This window comes from Lepus europaeus, chromosome 5 (genome assembly GCF_033115175.1).
Source record: "Lepus europaeus isolate LE1 chromosome 5, mLepTim1.pri, whole genome shotgun sequence".
NCBI classification, from domain to species: domain Eukaryota; kingdom Metazoa; phylum Chordata; class Mammalia; order Lagomorpha; family Leporidae; genus Lepus; species Lepus europaeus.
In genome coordinates, this window is record NC_084831.1 from 126,996,572 (window position 1) to 127,019,287 (window position 22,716).

The window sequence follows — 22,716 nt, forward strand, 5'->3', positions numbered from 1 at the left end:
GCTACATGTATTTTAATAGTAAGATAAGGCACTATAAAGAGATCTAATAAGAGCCTTTATTTTACAGTTTAGGGACTGAGGCTAAGGCTTGATAAGTAATGTACCCAAGTCATGTACTAGTGTAGAATCAGAATTAATTCCTGAACCTGACTTCTGCTCTGGGCTCTGTCTTTGTTCTCTCATTTTATGACTGAATATTACATTTATTCACTGTATTGTAACTTTAATTTGGAAAATCATCAAGTAATAAAAACTTTTTTTTTGGTCCAGCTCAGCAACTCTCTTTTTCTCCAAGATTAGCATTACAATAATAGGAGGACATTTATAATATTAGAGGGCTTTCGTAGCTTCATTAATATGACAATTTATACAGGAAAAAGTGCATTTTACATATAACTTCTGGTTTGGCTGGAAAAACATATATTTAAGTCATAGCTTTAAGCCTCTTTCTATCATAGTAACTTCATATGTTGTGAGATGGCTTTCTATAATCTTGACATTTTCTTCAGATAGCCAGTTTTCCTGGTTTAGCTGCCTTATAAGACCTTCTAAAGACTCCAATCTTCCTAACGTTTGTTGCTCTTGTAGCTCAAGAAGAGCCCTCTGTGAATGTAGTTTACAAACCTTCTGCCAAAGATGTTCCTTATCTATGTCTTGTCTGCAGTAAGGATGCTCACTTTGTAAAACTTCTGTCCCATAATCTACATACTTATACTTTCCTGGGCTGATTTAATTTCTATGGAATTATTTGTAAGGGTTGGATTAGCAAGATGATTGGTAGTTATTTCAAGTACCTCTTGGGTTTCCAAAGACTGCTGAGTACTTTCTGAATTTGAAGTTGTCAAAGTAATAGTTGTTCTCAAAAGATGTGTGAAAATTACCTTTATCTGTGTCTAGGTTAACTGATCTTCCCAAGATGGATTCTGGTTTTCCAGTGTCTGGTTTAACCAGGTTAATAGTTAATAAATTATTTTGTATGCTTCCTGTTTTTGGAGATGGTGGCATGACCAAGGCAAATGAATCAAGCATGTTCAGGGTGCCTACCTGTGTCCATATCTATGATTCTTCTGGCTTAGCTCCCATGCATACATCCTTCTCATCCTCTACTTTTTTCTTCTGAGATTTTTTTTTGTTTGAAATTATCTTTCCTTCATTGTCTTCCAGGCAAAGAAAATATTGCAGAATTGCATTTTGTTTCAGATATCTAATACCCCAACTAGATACCAAGAGAGTCTGGTGTAAAATTGTCACTACACAGGAACTTGTACTAGGAACCCATGAATCTTGATTCATATTCTTCAACCACTTTTCAAGTCTGTCTTTGTCATGTAAAGGAAATGGGTAAAAACTCATCTTCCGGTCTGTATTGTTTCATACCTGGAGATTCTTGCTGATGTCTGTGGCTCAATGGCTGGGCATGCCTCGGCTGAGAGCCTAGTTGGGCGAGGGGCACAAGCTGGTGCTCCTGGATTGAAGTGGGACCCCCGACCCTCCTCTATTCCCTGCCTTGGTGAATGAAGCCATCATCTACTTAATCACCCAAACCAGAAACAAAGTAATTTTTGATTCCTCCATCTTCAAATCTCCCATAGAAATTTGGTCTCAACTTTCTTCTACCTTAATAGTTGTAAACACATCGCTTTTTCTCTGTTCCTTCTGTCAGTACCTTAATCCCTTGTCACCCCTTAAAACACTTAACTGGACTCTGCCTCTATAATTGTCCTCCACAACCCATTCCCCCTTCCTGAAGTCAGGCTTCTTTCCTTAAATGCAAGCCATGTTGTATTATTCTTCTGCCTATACTTCTTCAACAGGTTGCATGGTCTTTAAGAAAAAGTTAGAACTTCTTAACAAGGCATATGTTGCCCTTATCATCTGAACACGCCTATCTTACCAGTGTCCTGTAGACTATGAAAAGCACCTTGATCCTCCTTCCTTCTCTCTTCAACAACAGAGATAGACTTTGGTGGTGTTTTCTAGCTTCTGTGCGTTGGTAGATGTTGGTCCATCTGCTTAGAAATTCTTCCCTTCCTACCTCTTTTTTGCCTGACAAATTCCCATTCATCCTTCAAGAAGCAGATCCAATGGATTATTTTTTTATTAGGATTGGTTCTCCCTACGTGCTCCTCTAGTCCCTTGCCCTCACTTCCATTATAACACTACTTAGACTACATACTTATTGTTCACTCCAGGGTTTCTCCAAGTACTCTAAAGGACAAAGATCTGCTTATTTATTCTCACAGCATCAGCATCTACTGTTGTGCCTGAAAGCACCTGTTTCCAGGATTCTGAAGTGAGGAAAGGTGTATTGATTCAAAGTAGGGGCTCAGAAGACTGCTAATGTGACTTGTCAGACTAAACCACTGGTGAAGCTCTTAGATAAAGCCTTTGGGATTGGGAAAAAATAGGGGCTGAGAAAAGAAAATGCAGGATGTCCCTTCTGGCATTCTTTACCCTTTTTCTTTCTAACTTTCACAAACATTGATGAATCACCAGCCTTAGCCTAGACTCTGTGGCAGACACGAAGAGGAAAAAGCAAAGTCCTTAACCAAGGTAGTTCACAGCCTGTGGTGAAAATAGGGAGAGAGACCACTCTGGAAACCTACAGACTACCCACTACCTGGGTCTCAGATCCCAAACAGAAGCAGTCCTTCCTCCATGTGACTTGGGTGAGACTCAAGTGTCTTTGCCTTGGGTCTCCAAGGACACTTTAAAAATTACATGAGAAAGAGAAAAGCCAGACCTGGCATGCAGAGGCTGGCCTGGTACTAGAACCAGGTCTTCCTTAACGTTGCTACTATTGGCCAGGCATTTACAGCTGGGTGTTTGTTCTGTTGAGCATAACTACACAAAACATCAACAGAAGACAAGGCTTCTGTGAGGCCACAAAGGAGCCAGACAAGAATAAGACCTCTCTGTAATCATGTCTGGACACAGATAAAAGACTAACACTGTCTAAATCACATAAATAAAATAATAAATATATAGCCTGGCTGAAATGACTGCTACTTTAAAAAATTGTAGCAAAAAGCCCTCCTAACATAAAATTGACCCTCCTAACCATTTTTATGGGTACAATTCAGTGGCATTAATGATACCTACACTACTGTGTAACAGATCTCTAGAACTTTTTTTATCTCACTGAAATTCTATACCTACTGAATAACAACACCCAATTTCTCTCTTCCCCCATCCCCTGGAAACTACCATTCTATTTTTTGTTTCCATCTTTTTTTTTTTTGGCTATACTATATATCTTGTGTAAGTGGAATCGTGTATTTGTCCTTTTGTAATTCACTTAGATCCCTAAGCAGAATGTCCTTAAAGTTTGTCCATATTGTAACATGTGACAGCTTCCTTGTAACACTAATATTCCATTACACACACACACACACACCACATATAGACACACATGTCTCACACTTTATCCATCTATGGATATGTCCATCTATGGATGGACATTTGGGTTGCTTTCACTTTTTAGAAATTGTGAATAATACTGCAGTGAGCATGGTGTGCAATTATCTCTTTATGATCCCACTTCCAATTCTTTTAGACATATATCTGGAAGTGCAATTGTTGGATCAAATGATAATTTCCATTTCCGGGTTTTCTAAATTTCTTGTTTTTCTTAAAGATTTATTTACTTAAAAGAGTTACAGAGAGGGAGAGACAGAGAGAGAGATCTTCCATTCACTGGTTCACTCTCTGGATGATTGCAATAGCCAGGGCTGGGCTAGTTCCAGGTCTCCCACATGGGTGGCAGAGGTCCAAACACTTGGGCCATCTTCTGCTGCTTCTCCCAGGCCATTAGGAGGGAGCTGGATGGGAAGTGGAGCAGCCAGTACATGAACCAGTGCCCATATGGGATACCACATGGCTGTGTTTTTCTCTGCTACACCAGGATGCCTGCCCCAGTGTTTTCTTGATAGTAGCCATTCTAATGGGTATGAAATGATATTTCATTGTAGTTTTGATTTGCATTTCTCTAATGATTAATAATGTTGAGTATCTTTTCATATTTAGCTATTTCTATATCTTCTTTGGAGAAATGTTTATTAACATTGCTTGCCCACTTAAAAAAATGGGTTACTAATTTTTCTGTTGAGTTATGGTTCTCTGTTTATTCTGGGTATTAACTCCTTTTCAGATATATGGTTTGCAATTATTTTCTTCCATTCTATAGATCACCTTTTCACTCTGTGGACAGCATAGAAGTTTTTTTTTTTTTTAATCTTTTTTATTTGACAAATAGACAGTGAGAGAGAGAGAGAGAGAGAGAGAGAGAGAGAGGGAGGTCTTCCTTCCATTGGTCCACCCCCCAAATGGCCCCTACGGCTGGAGCTACGCCGATCCGAACCCAGGAGCCAGGTGCTTCCTCCTGGTCTCCCATGCGGGTGCAGGGCCCAAGCACTTGGGCCATCCTCCACTGCCCTCCTGGACCACAGCAGAGAGCTGGTCTGGAAGGAGACCAACCGGGACTAGAACCCGGCACCCATATGGGATGCCGGCGCTGCAGGTGGAGGATTAACCTACTTGGCCCCAGCATAGAAGTTTTCAAGTTTGATGTAGCCCTATTTATTCATTTTGATTCTGACCTGTGCTTTTGGTACCACAGCCAGGAAACCTTTGCCAAATCCAATGCATGAAACTTTCCCCTTGTGCTTTTTCTAGAAACTCTGCTAGTGTTTTGCATTTTGAGCAATGTTTTGTATATGGTGTAAAGCAAGGGTACAGTCTCATTCCTTTGCATGTGAATATTCCGTTTCCCAATGCTGTTTGCTGAGGAGAGACTGTCTTCTTTCTGTGGTCTTGGCACTCTTGTTAAAGATTATTTGATCATATGTGTGAGGGTTTATTTTTTGGGCCCCATTCTGCTCTGTTGATCTATGTACCAGCCTTTATGCCAGAACCATGTAACTGCTAGTTACTGACCAATTACAGCTCTAGCGTCCGTCTAGCCTGCTCTCCCCGTAAATAAACGTGGAACCGTTCCTGCTTCCTGACACCATCCAATCTAGAGCAAAGCCCAGCTTACACAGGCTCTCTCCAAAATCACCCAATAAAAGCCGCATCCGCTAATGGAATGTCCCGAACACCGCCTTGCTGAGATGATCTGGAAATGTCCACAGTTCGTGGTTGAATAAGAAAACCAAATTGCTTAACTACAGGTGGGTCCCTGATGGTCACTGGCTGAGGGAACTGATACACAAACACACGAAAGCGATTCACCTCAACTAAAAAATAAGCAAAAAAAAAAAAAAAAAAAAAACAAAAATACAAAAGGAAGAAATGCAAACAGCTTTATACACACGGTTAATAGGTTTTACTTCAAATGCCTACAATGGTGGGACTCTCATTTCAAATTTACTTTACCTGTCCTGTCGCCCCTTTCCTGAAAATCTCCCCCGAAAAAAACAGAGACGTTGCCTTTGAGGACGCTGGAAGCGACGAGGAAAACACGGGTCGAAAGTCCACTCTGAATGGAGTTTAACTGCTCCTGAGCCCTGGTACCGTCTCCCCTTTCCCAAGCTCCCGTTCCGGCAGTCGACGTGGTCCTCCGAGGGAGCTGTTGAGTCGCGGAGGCCGACGGGTCCCGGGGAGGGATGTTCTAGCCCGCGCCCACTCGATGGTAGAGACCGCAGCGGCCTGGCTTCCGGGGGCCGCCATGTTGGAATCTCAGAGTCCCAGCCATGGCTTCCAGGACCGCAATCCGAACGAGAGCCCGACCGCCTCCGCCGTGCCCATGTTGGAAGTGCGGCCGGGGCTGTACCTGGGTGGAGCCGCGGCCGTGGCGGAGCCGGACCACCTCAGAGAGGCGGGGATCACGGCCGTCCTGACGGTGGACTCGGAGGAGCCCGGGTTCAAGGCCGGGGCTGGGGTCGAGGGTCTACGGAGCCTCTTCGTGCCGGCGCTAGATAAACCCGAGACTGACTTGCTCAGCCACCTGGACCGGTGCGTGGCCTTCATCGGCCAGGCCCGCTCTGAGGGCCGTGCTGTGTTGGTGCACTGGTGAGTGGACGGGTGGGGGTGGTGGGGGGAGAGGAGCCTGACTTTGCTCCTAGTCTGGTCTCTGTCACCCTTTGCTCCGAGGCCTCTAGGGGAGGGGACTCCTACTCCCTCCTGCAGGGGTGTGTGTTCCAGGGAGAGGAAGGGGCTGGAGCAGGAGGCGGGCCACTGCTGGCGCGCTTGTTTTCCTTTCATGCTTTGGTTCATTCAGTAGCAACTGAGTTGTTTTGGGGTGGTTGGAGGGGAGGAGTCATCAGATGAATGACAAAGTCCCTACAGCCCTCAAGCTTTAACAGCTCCGTAGGAGCCGCACCCCCCCCCCCCCCCATGATTGTAACACAACCTAGAATAGAGTATGTACTCAGGTTAAGTATTCAGACTTAGGAGGAAGAGCAGATCATTTCTAATGTTTTTGTTTGAGGTGTGTGTGTGTGTGTGTGTGTGTGGGCAGGGTGTTCATGAAGGGGAGAATTGGTTAGGATCTGAAGGATCCCCTAGGCCTTGCCTAGGGGAAAGTTGGGGTGGGTAAGTTGCAGCAAAAGCAAAAAGATAAATTCTTGATGGATATTTGGGTATCCCTAGGTAGCGCTGTTTGGATTGGGTTGGAGTATAATAGCAGTAGTTTTAAATTTATTGAGTAACTATTGTGTGTCAACCACTTGTTCTCAATATTTACACAAAGGAAGGAAGGTAGTTAAAAAATTGGGTCCTGGGGTCGGCGTTGTAGCATAGTGGGTTAAGTTTCCACCTGCTGCGCGGGCATCCCACGTGGACCCGGTTCAAATCCAGGCTGCTCCTCTCCCAATCCAGCTCTCTGCTATGGCCTGGGAAAGCAGTAGAAGGTGGCCCAAATGCTTGGGCCCCTACATCCCCATGGGAGACCCAGAAGAGGCTCCTGGCTTCGATTCGGCCCTGCTCCGGCCTTTGCGGCCATTTGGGGAGTGAACCAGTGGATAGAAGACCACATTCTGTCTGTGCCTCTCTCTCTCTCGTTCTCTCTCTCTGTAACTCTACCTCTCAAATAAATCAATTCTTAAAAAAAAAAAAAATTGGATCCTGCTTGGTACCAAATCTCCAGGGCCCTTAATGCTAAGAGCAAAAGAATTTTCATTTGTTCTGAAGGCTTTACAACATTAAAAAAAATAGAGTAATTAAGTTTGACTAGGTGAGATACATTCTTGTAGTTCAGAATTTAAAATGAAAAAGGAAATAGGAGCGGAAATACCAACATCCCACATGGAGTATCTGGGTTTGATTTCTGCCTCTTAACTCCAATTTCCTGCTAATGCAGACCCTGGGAGGCAGCAGTGATGAACCAAGAAATTGTGTTCCTGGCCGGCGCCGCGGCTCACTAGGCTAATCCTCCGCCTTGCTGCGCCTGCACACCGGGTTCTAGTCCCAGTCGGGGCACCGGTCCTGTCCCAGTTGCCCCTCTTCCAGGCCAGCTCTCTGCTGTGGCCAGGGAGTGCAGTGGAGGATGGCCCAAGTGCTTGGGCCCTGCACCCACATGGGAGACCAGGAGAAGCACCTGGCTCCTGCCATCGGATCAGCACGGTGCGCCGGCAGCAGCGCGCCAGCCGCGGCGGCCATTGGAGGGTGAACCAACGGCAAAGGAAGACCTTTCTCTCTGTCTCTCTCTCACTGTCCACTCTGCCTGTCAAAAAAAAAAAAAAAAAAGAAATTGTGTTCCTGCCACCCATGGGTCGTCCCAAATGGTGGAGGATAGAAGCTCTCTCTCTGCCTTTCAAAAATGATAATAACTTGTTCATACATTGGTAATATTTCAGATGTAATGGGTTTATTTGAATAGAAGTAGAAATGAAGTGGACTGGAACTTTACCATTAATAGAGGGGCTGGATTGTTTTTGTTTTAATTGTTGCTATTTGCTATTTTATTTTGAAGGTTTCTTTTTCAGTCATGCAGGAGTCAGTCGAAGTGTGGCGATAGTGACAGCTTTTGTGATGAAGACTGACAGGCTTAGCTTTGAAGAAGCCTACGAGAACCTCCAGACCATCAAACCAGAGGCTAAGTGAGTTCTTTGTTGTAATATTTCTGTTTTGGGGATGTAGCTTTATTTAAAGAATTGTGGCTTTTATATTTCTTTGTCATTTCAGGATGAACGAAGGGTTTGAGTGGCAACTGAAATTATACCAGGCAATGGGATATGAAGTGGATACCTCTAGTGCGATTTATAAGCAATATCGTCTACAAAAGGTTACAGAGAAGTATCCAGGTACGTAACATTAATTGCCAGTGTATGCAGAGTGCTTTCCTGATGTCCTTTACTCTGACACTGTTACCAGAGACCTGTAGATCAGAGACCCTTGCTTCTAGCAAGAAGAGAATTTCCGACATGCTGCAGAGAGTAGTAGTAAGCAAGGGAGCGAAGTTTAATGATGAGAGTACACCTGACAGGCCAGGCAGGCATTGCAGCAAAGGACTGAGAGCCAGTCTGCCTTAGATGGGAGTTCCTCTGGGTATGGACCTATCATTTCTTCTCCCACCTTCCTCTTCTGGTATGCTGCTGGCTGGAGGGCTTCCTGGGCATGGAATTTGTGATGTTCCTCCCAGGACTTTATCAGCACCATGAAATTGGATCTGAAATTTCCCTGGGGCAGAGTGGAGAAGATTCTCCTAAGTAGTGACCATCCTGGGAGGGCTGGAAGCCACCTAACAAGCTAGTCTGCTTCTGAGGCATGTTCTACATTTCTTCCCTCATTCAACAACAGGAAATTCACATTTTTGTTCTTTAGCCCCTCTCTCATCTTTAGGCTAATATCTGACTTCTTGCCCAATAACACTAAATACATTGTCCCATTTTTCTATCAATCAGATGAGACAGGAATTGTTTTCTTTTGAAATTGCAGTTTAACTAGAAATCTTATCCAGGGTCAGGTGGTTTGTAAATGGCAGGGTTGGGTTTGAACTCAAGCCAAGAGCTTAATCACTGTGCTTTGTAACTTCATCCTGATTTTCTGACACTATAATTTGTTTTTGTTTTGATTTCTGAGGTTAGCACTTGATTGTTCAGTTGACATTATATTAGTCCATTTTCTGTTGCTATAAGAAAATACCTGAGGTTGGGTATTTTGTAAACAGAAGGAGTTTATTTAGCTCACAGTTTTGAAGGTCCAAGAGCATGGTGCCAGCTTCTGCTTGGCTCTGGTGAGGGCCTTCTGACTCCATCACGACCCAGAATTCACATGGTGGGGGTGTATTCGAGAAAGAAGGAACAATCACAGGTGAGATCAGCAGAAGAGGAATCGACTAGGAGCTCAGCCTGCTTCTTTTATAATGATTTCTTCTTGTGGGAGTGAACCAGGGTCTTGCAATAATTATATTAATCCTTTCCAAGAGCAGCGGCCACAGTGGCCTAACAACTTCCTACTAGGTCTTACTTCTTAAAGGTTCCACCACCTCTCAACATTGTCACACTGGGAGCCAAGCTTCCAGCATGTGAACCATTGTACGGAGTGGCCCAAGATGGCTGGATCAGAGGTCCTTGTCTTTGCTCAAGAAAGACATGAGACAGAGAGTAGTAGTAAGCATGCTAGTGAGGTTTAATGAAGAGAATACAATTGACAGTCCACGTGGGGAACTCAGCAAAGAACTGAGAGCCCAGTCTGCATTGAGACTGGGGCGGGGTCAGAGGGAATCTGTGAAATTCCTCCAGGGACTTCATTAGCACCCTGTTACTGGACCCAATAGCCCTGGTATAGGGTGGGGAAGTGTTCCCTAGGATGCCTCTTTGGGGGAGGGCTGGGAGCCACCTAATAAGGCTGTTGGACTTGGGCAAGACTTTTGTTGCACAAATGCTGGTCTGCTTCGAAGGCATGCTTCTTCTGCCTTCCCTCGTTCAACCACATGAAATTCTCATTTTTGTTCTTCAGCCCCTCAATGCACATAGACTGATATCTAACTTCCTACCTAATGGGAACACAAGCTATATCCCAAACACGGTAAACACAAACAGAATTTTATCTGAAAACGCCAAGCTGATAATAACAAATGGATGCATTTTAATTGTGTCATAGAATTGCAGAGTTTACCTCAAGAACTCTTTGCTGTTGACCCAACCACCGTTTCACAAGGACTGAAAGATGAAGTTCTCTACAAGTGTCGAAAGTGCAGGTAAACTATTTTGTATTCTCAGTAGCTGAAAAGGACTTAGTGTATCATTTTCTTATATCTCATTTCTTATATCTCTTATATCATTTCTTATATCTCTGTAGGAAGAATTTGTTGAATTGGATAATACAGAAATTTCTAGTTCAATTTTTTTTAAGAAATTGTAGAGGTTGTTGAAAATTTAAGTATAATTGATGTTGTGTTATTTGGGCCTTGAAGAAATACTACACATTCTATCTATTTTAAAAATCCTTTTGATTAATATGTTTGTTTGGGAATTGCAGGCGATCCTTATTTCGAAGTTCAAGTATTTTGGGTCACAGTGAAGGAAGTGGACCTATAGCTTTTGCCCACAAGAGAATGGCACCATCATGCATGCTTGCCACAGGGACTCAATGTACATCTTATTTCATTGAACCTGTACAGTGGATGGAATCTGCTTTGTTGGGAGTGATGGATGGGCAGGTCAGAATACATTTCTTATTTTCTACAATTTCATTGTATAATCTGTATTTTCTTCCTTTTGTATTTTAACTAGTGTTTTACTCCATCTTAATCCCTTTCTTTTATGAAGATTATATTTTTCTAGTGTGGATCAGACTGTCAAAAATAAATATTTTTAAAGATCAGCTGATTTAAAATGGTAGTTGAGAGTTGCTACTCTAAGTTAATAAGTTTCTGTTAAGTCTATATTTTTCAAATATAAAACAAATATTACTTTAAAACAAATTAATATCTTATAAAATTTGAACTTTGTAACAAGTAGGTTACCTCAGGAATTTTTAAATTTGGTTTAAAATCTCTTCCATTTCTTTTTCTTTCTTAACTCCATGCATTTCTCTTTTTCTGATCTTTCAATTTAGTATATTTGTTATGAGATTCTTTTTCATTTCCTGTCCAAGAATACAACTCATAACATCCTGTGACAGCCACTTTTTTTAAAATTTATTTTTTTATTTTTATTTTTTGACAGGCAGAGTGGACAGTGAGAGAGAGAGAGAGAGAGAAAGGTCTTCCTTTTTGCCGTTGGTTCACCCCTCAATGGCCACCGCAGCCGGCGCACCCCGCTGATCCGAAGGCAGGAGCCAGGTGCTTCTCCTGGTCTCCCATGCGGGTGCAGGGCCCAAGCACTTGGGCCATCCTCCACTGCACTCCAGGGCCACAGCAGAGAGCTGGCCTGGAAGAGGGGCAACTGGAACAGAATCCGGCGCCCCGACTGGGATTAGAACCCGATGTGTTGGCGCCTCAAGGTGGAGGATTAGCCTATTGAGCCGCGGCGCCAGCCAACAGTCCCTTTTTTTCTTTAGGTTTAAGTTTTTGATATTAATATGCGGGCATTTTATAGAAATAATTTTAATAATGATTTTGAAAGTTTGTAGAAAAGTTTTTATAATGGATATTTATTGAAACTCTTATTCCATGTCATTTGAATAAAATGGCTTTATAAAGGTGGTAGAACAGATACATTCATACTTTATATGTGGGGAAACTTCATTTGTTTACTGAATATTTTACTTAAAAGCAGTACCCTATATTCAAATGCACATTTTCAGATTTTGTTACTTTTTAAGAAAACCGCTTTGTTTGAGTGTAACTCATATACCATACAGTTCACCAATTTAGAGTAATGAATTCAACAGCTTTTAGTATATTCACAGTTTTTTGCAACTGTCGCTATTCTCATGACCCTTAAAATAATATATCCATTAGCATTCATTTCCCATTCTTGATGATCGTATTTACAGTGATAGTTTCAGATTTTGGTGAACTGTAACATTTCTCTTTGGTGGCTTATGCTTTTGGCTTGCTGCTTTCATTTAACCTGGAAAATATACAAACACATGATATTTTTGTGAAAGATTCTAAACCCTATTTGTGCGTATTTCTTTGTATACATATTTGAGTTTTCCTATATGGTATACACTTAGAAGTAAATTGTTGGCTTTATGACTGTATACATTTTAAATATTAATAGTATTCCAGGCTGACATTCAAAATACTCATACAAATTTAGTTTTCACCAATAGTGAATATCTACCCATTTCCCCATACCCTGGGCAAGGTAGATATAAAACTGGTAAAGTTTTTTCAGTCTGTATCATGAAAATATTAATCTTAAAATGTTTTGTTTTTCATGACTACAGCCGAGGATGACATCTTTATGCATTTACCAGCCATCTATAGTTGCTTTTTATTTATTTATTTATTTATACGAAAGTCAGAGTTACACAGAGAGAGGAGAGGCAGAGAGAGAGAGAGAGAGAGAGGTCAGTCTTCCATCTGATGGTTCACTCCCCAGATGGCCACAACAGCTGGAACTGCAACTATCCGAAGCCAGGAGCCAGGAGCTTTTTCCTGGTCTCCCATGCAGATGCAGGGGCCCAAAGACTTGGGCCATCTTCCACTGCTTTCCCAGGCCACAGCAGAGAGCTGCATCGGAAGAGGAACAGCCGGGACTAGAACCGGTGCCCATATGGGATGCTGGCGCTGCAGGCCAGGACGTTAACCCGTTGAGCCATAACAGGAAGCCCCTGCATGTTGATTTAAAAACCTAGTATGTATGCCACATTCTTGAAGCCTTTCTTGAGTTTCAAATGTCACCTTTCGCCCCTAAAGCTGGGATCCATCTGTTCCTCCTCTAAGCTGCCCGAATACAACATACCTCTTAGGCAGTAATTTTTTTTTTTTTTTTAACTTTTATTTAATGAATATAAATTTCCAGTGTACAGCTTATGGATTACAGTGGATTTCCCCTCCCACAACTTCCCTCCCACCCGCAACCCTCCCCTCTCCCGCTCCCTCCCCCCCTCCATCTGCATCAAGATTCATTTTCAATTCTCCCTATACACAGAAGATCAACCTAGTATAAAGGTTTCAACAGTTTGCACCCACACAGACACACAAAGTGAAACATACTGTTTGAGTACTAGTCACAGCATCAAATCAAAATGTACAGCACATTAAGGACAGAGATCCCACATGAGGAGCAAGTGCACAGTGGCTCCTGTTGTTGACCCAACAAATTGACACTCTAGTTTACGGCACCAGCAACCACCCTAGGCTGTCGTCACGAGTTGCCAAGGCCATGGAAGCCCTCCAAGTTTGCCGACTCTGATCATATTTAGACAAGGTCATAAAAGACAGAGTGAGAATAGTAACCAATGATCCTAAGAGTGGCATTAACCAGGTTTGAACAATTATACAGCATTAAGTGGGGAAGAGGACCATCAGTACACACATGTTGGGAGTAGAGCCATTGGTGGTAGAGTAGAGGTTATGATTACAAAGGAATGAGGCCCAAGTACGCTAGACAGGGTCTAGAACAAAGGACAGAGTCATTCTTAGAGGAGCTAAGAAAGGTGCTGTCTAAGCTACAATTAAGTTTTCTGATTGAGAGGCAAATAGAACCTGATAGAAGGGGCTTGATAATAATCTGGTGGGCTTTAGGCCTTGTAAGTTAAGAGGCCCAGACCTATCTATCTCTTCACATGGGGTATATCCTAAGGGAGGTGTGAACCTCCTAGGGGAAGGCACTCTGTTGACTTTCATTACTTGGCTGGCCTGGGAGGAGAGCTGGCCAGGTAAAGGCAGGTGGCAACTCTAACAAGAAATTTACAGTTCTGCCTGCAATGTTGCTGACCCTACTTGACCTCACCCTCAGCTGCAGTGGTCACTTTGGAAGTTGGGCTGAGTGAAGGGCTTTTCAGCTTAGAGCCAATAAGATCTGTGGCTCTGACCTGGGCATCCTTCGACTCCAGGGCAGGTCCATTTCCAGTGATCCAACTCTTGGCAGAGCTGCCAGGGCTCTTCACAAGCTGACTTCTGCTGAAGCCCAGGCTTACCTCATTGAAAGCCACTGCAGTGGACTGGCCTGTTGGGTCTCCTTGAGGGCAGATCACTGTATAGATCAGCCATTAATAGGCCTGCCACCCATTGCTTCTGATGCCTAGCTTTCTTTTCCTCCTGGTTTGTGTTAAAGCAGACCAGAGGATGCAAGTCAAGGGAGTGCCCGTGTCCCATCTCTAATCTTCGGTGGCCTGAACTACAAGTCTATAGTCACAGGCATGTTCTGTAGTAGTTTTTCTAAGGTAGACAATGCCCATGAGGAAAATTATATTCTCACTTTAAAACTTTCTTTCCCTTTGGTCTGAAAGGGAGGTTTTTTTTACTTACTGTATACTTTGCTGATGGCGAAGTGAATCTAGCTATGAGATTATTATTTAAGTTCTTATTTTGGCTATGCTATTACAGAAAAATGTTAGCCATCTCTTTTATAAGGTCTAAAGATTAAATTGTGCGTCCTACAGATTCCTTCATAATAGATTTAGTTTCCTATCTTGAAGAGAATAGAGAAATGAAAGAACAAGTTGGGCTTAGAATAGAGAAATGAGGGAGCAAGTCCTAGATCGCTTGCTGACAATAGCAATATCACATGAATACTTAGCAAACAGTTTCAACCATTAGATAACAACTTAAGAAAACATTTACCAGAAGGTCCAATGCCTTCTATAAATTTTAAGAATCATGTATTTGAAAATACCTCTTAAATATCTAACATGGTGTAGTTTGTTTAACCAGCAAACTTAAGCACAACCATATAAAATGTTTTTAGTTTCTTTCTACCTACAAGTTTAAAACATATGATACATAGATTCAGGTCACTCAAATTAAAATGTATCTTTGATTGATTTTAGCAGCTTAAATTTATGGACAATCTTATCTATAAGCCATTTAAAATAAGACTCTTAATAAAATTTCCCCATGTGGACATACAATATGTACACACATTTAACATAGCATAATAGACCAATATAGCGTTTTTAATAATAGCTTTTAAAATCTTTAACTCTTTTTGTAGATTGCCAATTGATTTGAATTGCTTTTTTAGTAACCTCAGTTAACCATACTTTCTCTCAGTTGGTACTGTTAATACATTATTGGCTTCATCTGTTTACAGAGCCATCCCAAAGTACTGAATACAATGGAAGTGGCTGGAAAAAGTCCATAGGAACCCATAGGAGGACAGCTACACACAGAACCAACAACGCTTTAGTTTTATGAGCAGCAAATCATATATAACTGTGGATGACAAAAGACTTTAAGTCGCCATGTTTAAAATTATAAACTCATAGACCAAATTTGATCTTGTTACAAGGTGATTATTCAAATCTTTGAAAATAAGCACATATTTACATAACCCATAGATCTTAATAAAAATTCAGCTGTTTTTGAACAATTAGAATTTAACAGACATCAAGAGAACACAATAGATTACTTTAACACATTGCTTTAACAGAGCATTAGAGTTTAATTCTATGTCAAAGATAAATTGAGCTTCCTGTGATCTTTTGCTGTGAGGTTTCCTTCCTTTACCTTCTTTCATATTGGTGACCATGTTTCTGTGTTTCTGTGTGTAACACATCTTTAAGCATCTTTTGCAGGGCAGGATGAGTGGCAACAAATTCTTTCAGTTTCTGTTTGCTATGAAAAGTCTTAATTTCACCTTCATTCACAAATGAGAGCTTTGCAGGATATAGTATTCTGGGCTGGCAGTTGTTCTCTCTTAGTACCTGGGCTATGTCTCGCCATTCCCTTCTAGCTTGTAGGGTTTCTGATGAGAAGTCTGCTGTGAGTCTAATTGGAGATCCTCTAAGAGTGATCTGACGTTTCTCTCTTGCACATTTTAGGATCTTTTCTTTATGTTTCGCTCTGGTGAGTTTGATCACAACATGTCGTGGTGAGGATCTCTTTTGGTCATGTTTATTAGGGGTTCTATAAGCTTCCTGTACTAAGATGCCTCTGTCCTTCTCCAAACCTGGGAAATTTTCTGCTAGTATTTCACTGAAAATGCCTTCTAATCCTTTCTCCCTCTCCATGCCTTCAGGAACTCCTAGAACTCGAATGTTGGGTTTTTTAATAGTATCCTGTAGATTCCCGACAATATTTTTTAGATTTCTGATTTCTTCTTCTTTTCTTTGGTTTGCCTGTTTCCTTTCCTGTTCTCTGTCTTCTAAGTCCGATATTCTCTCTTCTGCTTCGCCCATTCTGTTTTTAAGGCTCTCTAATGTGTTTGTCATTTGATCTATTGAATTCTTCATTTCATTATGATTTCTCGTCACTATCAGAGTTTCTTGTTCCACTAGTTGTTTCATTTCATTTTGATTCCTCCTTAATATTTCATTTTCACGAGAGAGATTTTCTATCTTGTCCATGAAGGATTTCTGTAGTTCAAGAATTTGTTTTTGAGAAGTTCTTAATGTTCTTAGCAATTTTTTGAGATCCGCTTCTTGCATTTCTTCGATCTCATCATCTTCATAATCTTGAATTGGGGTGTCTTTTTCATTTGGGGGCGTCATAGTGTCTTCCTTGTTCTTGTTAGCTTGGTTTTTGCGTTTGTTGTTTGGCATGTTGGAGATATTTGGTTTCTTCACTGTGGTGTTTTTTCTTGTTACACTATGGCTCCTTATTAAGTGGACTGTCTGCTTTCAGTGGAGCCTTAGAGGCTTGAGATGAGTGTGGACTGAGAGCTGTGTTTGGTTCCTCAGGGCTGAGGGTGTGTCAAAGATGACACTCCCAGGTTAGGCGTGGTAAATCTCTCTTTCTTTTTTTGATTCAAAAGGGAAGTAATTCCGCACAGCTGAACGTAATTGGAGGTAGTAATTAGCAGGCAAATGATATACCCACAGGAGCCAGAGATCGGAAGCTCTTTCCCAAGGACCACACAGGGAATCTCTGCTGCCCTCAGTGTGGGCTCCAATTCTCCTGCAGTCTCCCACTGGGTTGCCAAGTTAGATGCTAATCTCCTGTTATTTCATCCCTCCCCCCAGAGTCAGGTTTTTCTGCTAGGCTCAGGGCCGGTGCAGACCTGAGGTCGCCCTGCTTATGACGTATGTCCAAAATGGCGCCTGCTCTTTGTCTTGCTCGCCTTTGAGAGGTGAGCGGAGAGAGAGAGACTCGTGTCCGTATCGGTCACTTTTTTTTTTTTCCTCTCTCTCTTCTAGTTAGCCTGGTGAACTTTTCCCCACGGAGTTTCAAGCCTCGTTCCCTCTAGCCTCCTCTTTCCGCTTGCCCGCTGGTGTCTCGGGCTATGGAGGTTCGGCTCACCTCGCGTTCCAGCGCTGGTGCATTGAGTCTGCCGCTGCTGTCCCGAACTTGGGCTCCCACGCTCTCCACGCAGGTCCACTGTGAATCACTAGTTCCGGAAGAGTTTCCTCTGCTGTTTCTTCCCCTACTCTTCCTTGACCCTGCAGTATCTCCACTTATATTAACGTGTGTCTTGACGAACTATCAATGTGCTTCCTTCCTATTCCGCCATCTTGCCGCTCTCCTTAGGCAGTAATTGTAGTCCACCATCTATAATACAGCAAATGCCTCATGTATTTAATGTCACCAATTAGAGTACAAACTCCTTGAAGATAGGGGCCATGTTTGCCTGTGCTTATATCCTATATTGCCAAAGAAAATTATTTGTTTTGTATAAAAGTGAATGAATGAAGTAATACATTGGCTTTTTATTTCAGCTGCTTTGTCCAAAATGCAGTGCCAAATTGGGTTCCTTCAATTGGTATGGTGAACAGTGCTCATGTGGAAGATGGATAACACCTGCTTTCCAAATACATAAGAACAGAGTGGATGAAAAGAAAATGCTGCCAGTTTTGGGGTCACAAACAAGAAAAATATGAACTTGTAACATCTGCTATCTTGGAAGGAACCTTGCTGAAGATACATGCTGCCCTGGCTTTCAGTTACTCACTGCAGGTTGTCTAGTTTGTAGGCCATCAACATTTCAATTGCAGTGTGAAAGGGAAAAATCCCATGAAGTAACCTGGAAACTGCCCTGTTATTATGTTATTACGTGATGTAAGTAGAATACATAGCAATCAAAGTTTTTTAGTTGTATAAATTTTATATGATATTAAAATCTTTTATGATACTAACACTTCATTTTTTTCATGTTTTTAAAAGTCATGATTTATTTATTTAATTTGAAAGGCAGACAGAGACAAAGATCTCCCATCTGTTGGTTTATTCTCCAGACGCTTACAGTATCTGGAACTGGGCCAAGCCGAATCCAAGAGCCAGAAACTCAATCTGTGTCTCCCATATTAGTGGCAGAATCGTCACCTGCTGCTTTAGCCTACATTTGCAGGAAGATGGAATAGGAAGTGGAGCTAGAACTCAAACTGAGGTGCTCTGATGCGGGATGGGGGAGGTCTCCTGTGGCATCTTAACCACTATGCCAAATGCTGCCCCGAAACTTAATTCCAGTTTTCCATGAGTTTTTTGAAGTACCCTCATATTTTAAAATTTTTCTTTTTCTCTTTTAAGGGAAATTAGTAAGCCTATTTATGTCTAAATTTTTCTTGGAAATGTAAAAGAAAGGCTATTAGTAAAACAGAATATATTTTTCCTGTTCAGAAATTCAGTTATCTACAGTTTTTTTTTTTTTTTTCTTAAGTTTATTTATTTGAAAGGCAGAGTGAAACAGTGAAAGATAGAGATCTTCCATCTGCTGGTTCATGCTTCAAATGCTTATAGCAGCTGAGGCTGGGCCAGGATGAAGCTAGGTGCCTGAAACTCCATCTGGGTCTCCAGCATGGGTAGCAGGGACCCAAGGACTTGAACCAGCATGTGCTGTGCATGAGCAGGAGCTGCAAGTAGAAGCGCAGCCAGGACTCATCCAGGCATTGATACGGGATGGGTAGCTTAACCTACTGTGCCACTGTGCCCACTCCAATAAACATTTTATCTACATTTTTAGAAAAGTGTGTTTGAGATACCTCTTAAAGCGATCTACATAAAGAAATACTTTAATGTTAGGTGTGTCTTAATAATCAAGATTAATGTGGAATTACATGTCAGTTACTCTTTTAGTCTAATACATTTGAGTATTGGAAAAAGTAATAAATCTAGATCAACTTTGTAACCTGATTTCTGGAATCTAGAATTGTACTCACTATTAATAGGGCAAATTGGACCTAATTTGGTATTTTGAACATATACATGAAATCAGAATTAGCTAATAAAGAGGAATATGTGTCTGTATCGTAAATACTAAAATGGGAGTAATTTTTAAATGTAGAATAAGGTGTAAATAATGAACTTCTTAGTATCTAGAATAGGGGCTGGCCCTGAGGCGTGGTGGGTAAAGCTGCCACCTGCAGGGCTGGCATCCTGGCTGCTCTACTTCTTATCCAACTCCCTGCTAATGAGCCTGGGAAAGCAGCAGAAGATGGCCCAGGTTCTTGGGCTCTTGCAACCACATGGTAGACCCAGATAAAGCTCTTGGCTCCTGGCTTTGGCCTGGCCCAGACCTGGCCGTTGTGGCCATTTGGAGAGTGAATCAGTGAATGTAAGACCCCTCTCTCTGCCTCTGTTTCTCCCTCTCGTTCTCTGTAACTCTTTCAAATGAATAAATCTTTTTTAAAAAATCTAGCTTAATTTTTGACATGTGTTGTAATGTTATGGATGATCCTTGAGAAAAATTTTAACATAAGACTTGAAGCCTTTATCAATTTTCATGGAATAATTTTTCTTGTGAGAAAAGAATTCCCTCCATTTCTGGAAAGCTTTTTACTAAACAGGTTACACCATATGAAACTGTCCCTTTTGTAGGTAAAAAGTAGTGGAACAGCAGTTTCATGTGGCTCAAGTTAATGTCTATCCGTCATATATTGTAGCATGTAGTACCGAGAGAAATAGATTTGAATGTACAGTTGTCAGCAAATGTTTCCTGAAGATGTATTATGTGCACAGTTCTAGGTGATACAATAAACTGATGTTCTAGCTGGGAGAGACAGATAAAATACCTTTTTTGAAAGATAAGGCCAGCGCCGCGGCTCAGTAGGCTAATCCTCCACCTTGCGGCGCTGGCACACCGGGTTCTAGTCCCGGTCGGGGTACCGATCCTGTCCCGGTTGCCCCTCTTCCAGGCCAGTTCTCTGCTGTGGCCAGGGAGTGCAGTGGAGGATGGCTCAAGTTCTTGGGCCCTGCACCCCATGGGAGACCAGGAGAAGTACCTGGCTCCTGCCATCGGATCAGCGCGGTGTGCCGGCCGCATCGCGCCCGCCGCGGCGGCCATTGGAGGGTGAACCAACAGCAAAGGAAGACCTTTCTCTCTGTCTCTCTCACTGTCCACTCTGCCTGTCAAAAATTAAAAAAAAAAAAAAAAAGAAAGAAAGAAAAGTGGTAGGCCAGTGCCGTGGCTTAACAGGCTAATCCTCCGCCTTGCAGCGCCGGCACACCGGGTTCTAGTCCCGGTCGGGGCGCCAGATTCTATCCTGGTTGCCCCTCTTCCAGGCCAGCTCTCTGCTATGGCCCGGGAAGGCAGTGGAGGATGGCCCAAGTGCTTGGGCCCTGCACCCGCATGGGAGACCAGGAGAAGCACCTGGCTCCTGGCTTCGGATCAGCGAGATGCACCGGCTGCAGCAGCCATTGGAGGGTGAACCAATGGCAAAAAGGAAGACCTTTCTCTCTGTCTCTCTCTCTCTCACTATCCACTCTGCCTGTCAAAAAAAAAAAAAAAAAAAAAAGAAAGATAAGTGGTATTTATCAGTGCAGATCAATTTTGGGAAACCTAACTTCTCTATTTAAATTATGCTGTTTTTTTTTTTTTTTAAACTTATTTGACAGGTAGAGTTAGTGTGAGAGAGAGAAAACAACTTACAACTTTTTTTTTTTTTTTTAACTTATTTGACAGGTAGAGTTACACAGTGAGAGAGAGACAGAGAGACAGAGAGAAAGGTCTTCCTTCCATTGGTTCACCTCCCAAATGGCCTCTACAGTCGGTGCTGCGCCGATCCAAAGCCAGGAGCCAGGTGCTTCTTCCTGGTCTCTCATGTGGGTGCAGGGGCCCAAGCACTTGGGCCATCCTCCACTTCCTTCCCGGGCCACAGCAGAGAGCTGGACTGGAAGAGGAGCAACCGGCACTAGAACCCGGTGCCCATATGGGATGATGGCGCCGCAGGCGGAGGATTAACCAAGTGAGCCACAGCACTGGCCCTAAATTATGCGGTTTTGTGAAACATTCACTGATCAGAAATTGCAGATGTGAAGTTTTTTTTTTTTTTTTCTGTGTTAAGATACAAGCAAAACTTCATTTTTTAACAAGGTTGCAGCTCCACCAGTATAACATTTCCCAGATACTTTCAAAGTCTCTCCAGCTCTGCTCCCCGCCCCCGTGGTTTGTCCTCGACAGTGGAACATCTTGTCACACCACCGATTGAAGCAAAACAACACAACAAGTTGCCACTTCACCCAGAAGCGGTGTTTTTGGCTCTGCTCCTTCTGGACGGCTCGATGGCTCTGCTCCTTCTGGACGGCTCGATGGGTCATTAGCAAAAGGCCCACTGAGTGTTTTTAAAAGGGGGAGATTTGAAGTCTTTTAATGGTTTACTTTTGAGGGGTAGACAAAAAAGTTACTAGAACTGTGTTTAAAATGAAAAAGCCCTTTTTAGAAAAGATTTATTTTATTTATTTAAAGGCAGAATAACAGAAACAGGTAGAGACAGAGAGAAAGGTCTGTTGGTTCACTCTCCAAATGGCTGCAGCAGCTAGGGCTGGGACAGGCCAAAGCCCGGAGCCAGAAACCAGGAACAACTTCTGGGTCTCCCATGTAGGTTCAGGGGCTCAAGCACTGCTTTCCCAGGCACATTAGCAGGGAGCTAGATTGAAAGTGGAGCAGCTGGGACTCGAAATGGCGCCCACGTGGGATGCCAGCACTGTAGATGGCGGTTTAACCTGCTATGCCACAGTGCTGGCCCCAAATCCCTTTATTTTCAATATTTCATTTAGGAGCAGCAATTTAGGGCAGTTGATTTCATACATTTGTTGAAAGTGCCAATATTAGCCTTATTTCAGAGGCAGTGTGGCGGTGAGAATGGTAGAAGTTAGAGTCTGGGGGAATCACTGTGGCTCTGCTGATCACCGTGTTCCAGAAAGTGAGCGAAGGTTTTAGAAATTATAGGCCACTTTTCTCCTCCACACCTGGGATTAATAATGCTCTACCCTCCTGACAGGGTTGTTTTAAAGATCATTTGCACTAGCTTTGAGTCCTTCTTCTATAAAAAGGAGATAACATCTACATCTGGGTTATGGTATTTTTATGATATAGTGTAGGCAAAGAACTTGGATGGTGCCTAGCTAGTAGTAGTCAACATTTTCCCTTAAAATAGTTGGAATTTATTGAGCACATGCCTTGTGTCAGTCACCATGCCAAGCACTTAATGTCTTATCTAATTTAAACCTCATACCAGTCCAATGAGATAGACCCTATTTTCATTTGCAAGTGAAATTGAGGCAAGTGAACAGTTGAACCTAAATAAGAATCGAGACTGGACTGACTCCAAACATCTTAGCTAATTTTAACCTCTATGGTCTGATGTCTGGGTTCACTGTTTGTTCAGTGATATTTGGCCTTAAAGATGTCATACTGAAAATGATCAGACTGTAAAATCTAATAGAACTAATGAAAATGCAGTTTTAACTACATCCTGAGCTCATTAGGCTCACTACCAGCATTTGCAGGGTTCTGGCTAAAAAACAAGTTGAGGCCCACAATACTCTTTGCTTTTAATATT

At 42.4% G+C, this 22,716-nt stretch overlaps 1 protein-coding gene, 1 non-coding gene and 1 pseudogene across 3 annotated transcripts; 1 reads left to right on the plus strand and 2 right to left on the minus strand.

Annotated features, from left to right (window-relative positions):
• Window positions 1–429: 429 nt before the first annotated feature.
• LOC133759254 (THAP domain-containing protein 5-like) lies at window positions 430–1,365 on the minus strand (annotated as a pseudogene).
• Window positions 1,366–5,648: 4,283 nt separating this feature from the next.
• DUSP12 (dual specificity phosphatase 12) lies at window positions 5,649–19,573 on the plus strand. Of its 2 annotated transcripts, none has more exons than XM_062192627.1 (6): window positions 5,649–6,012; window positions 7,926–8,039; window positions 8,125–8,243; window positions 10,045–10,141; window positions 10,423–10,603; window positions 17,659–19,573. In XM_062192627.1, exons 1-6 carry the CDS (start codon window positions 5,669–5,671, stop codon window positions 17,818–17,820), a joined length of 1,017 nt encoding a protein of 338 aa, XP_062048611.1. In that variant the 5' UTR covers window positions 5,649–5,668; the 3' UTR covers window positions 17,821–19,573. The 2 variants fall into 2 exon arrangements, with proteins under 2 accessions (XP_062048611.1, XP_062048612.1); XM_062192628.1 differs by lacking the exon at window positions 17,659–19,573 and adding an exon at window positions 15,096–15,186.
• A 1,769-nt stretch (window positions 19,574–21,342) lies between these two features.
• LOC133761331 (small nucleolar RNA SNORA21) lies at window positions 21,343–21,506 on the minus strand. The gene has a single exon (XR_009866133.1). It is a non-coding gene; the product is annotated as a small nucleolar RNA SNORA21 (small nucleolar RNA).
• Between the last annotated feature and the right edge of the window lie 1,210 nt (window positions 21,507–22,716).

What these genes read in the sequence shown, in the direction of transcription:
- DUSP12 (XM_062192627.1), top strand. Translation starts at nt 5,669, where the DNA reads ATGTTGGAATCTCAGAGTCCCAGCCATGGCTTCCAGGACCGCAATCCG. An exon ending in ACCATCAAACCAGAGGCTAA is followed by an intron (nt 8,040 to 8,124) that starts GTGAGTTCTTTG and finishes TTGTCATTTCAG; the next exon opens with GATGAACGAAGGGTTTGAGT. An exon ending in TGGGAGTGATGGATGGGCAG is followed by an intron (nt 10,604 to 17,658) that starts GTCAGAATACAT and finishes TTTTTATTTCAG; the next exon opens with CTGCTTTGTCCAAAATGCAG.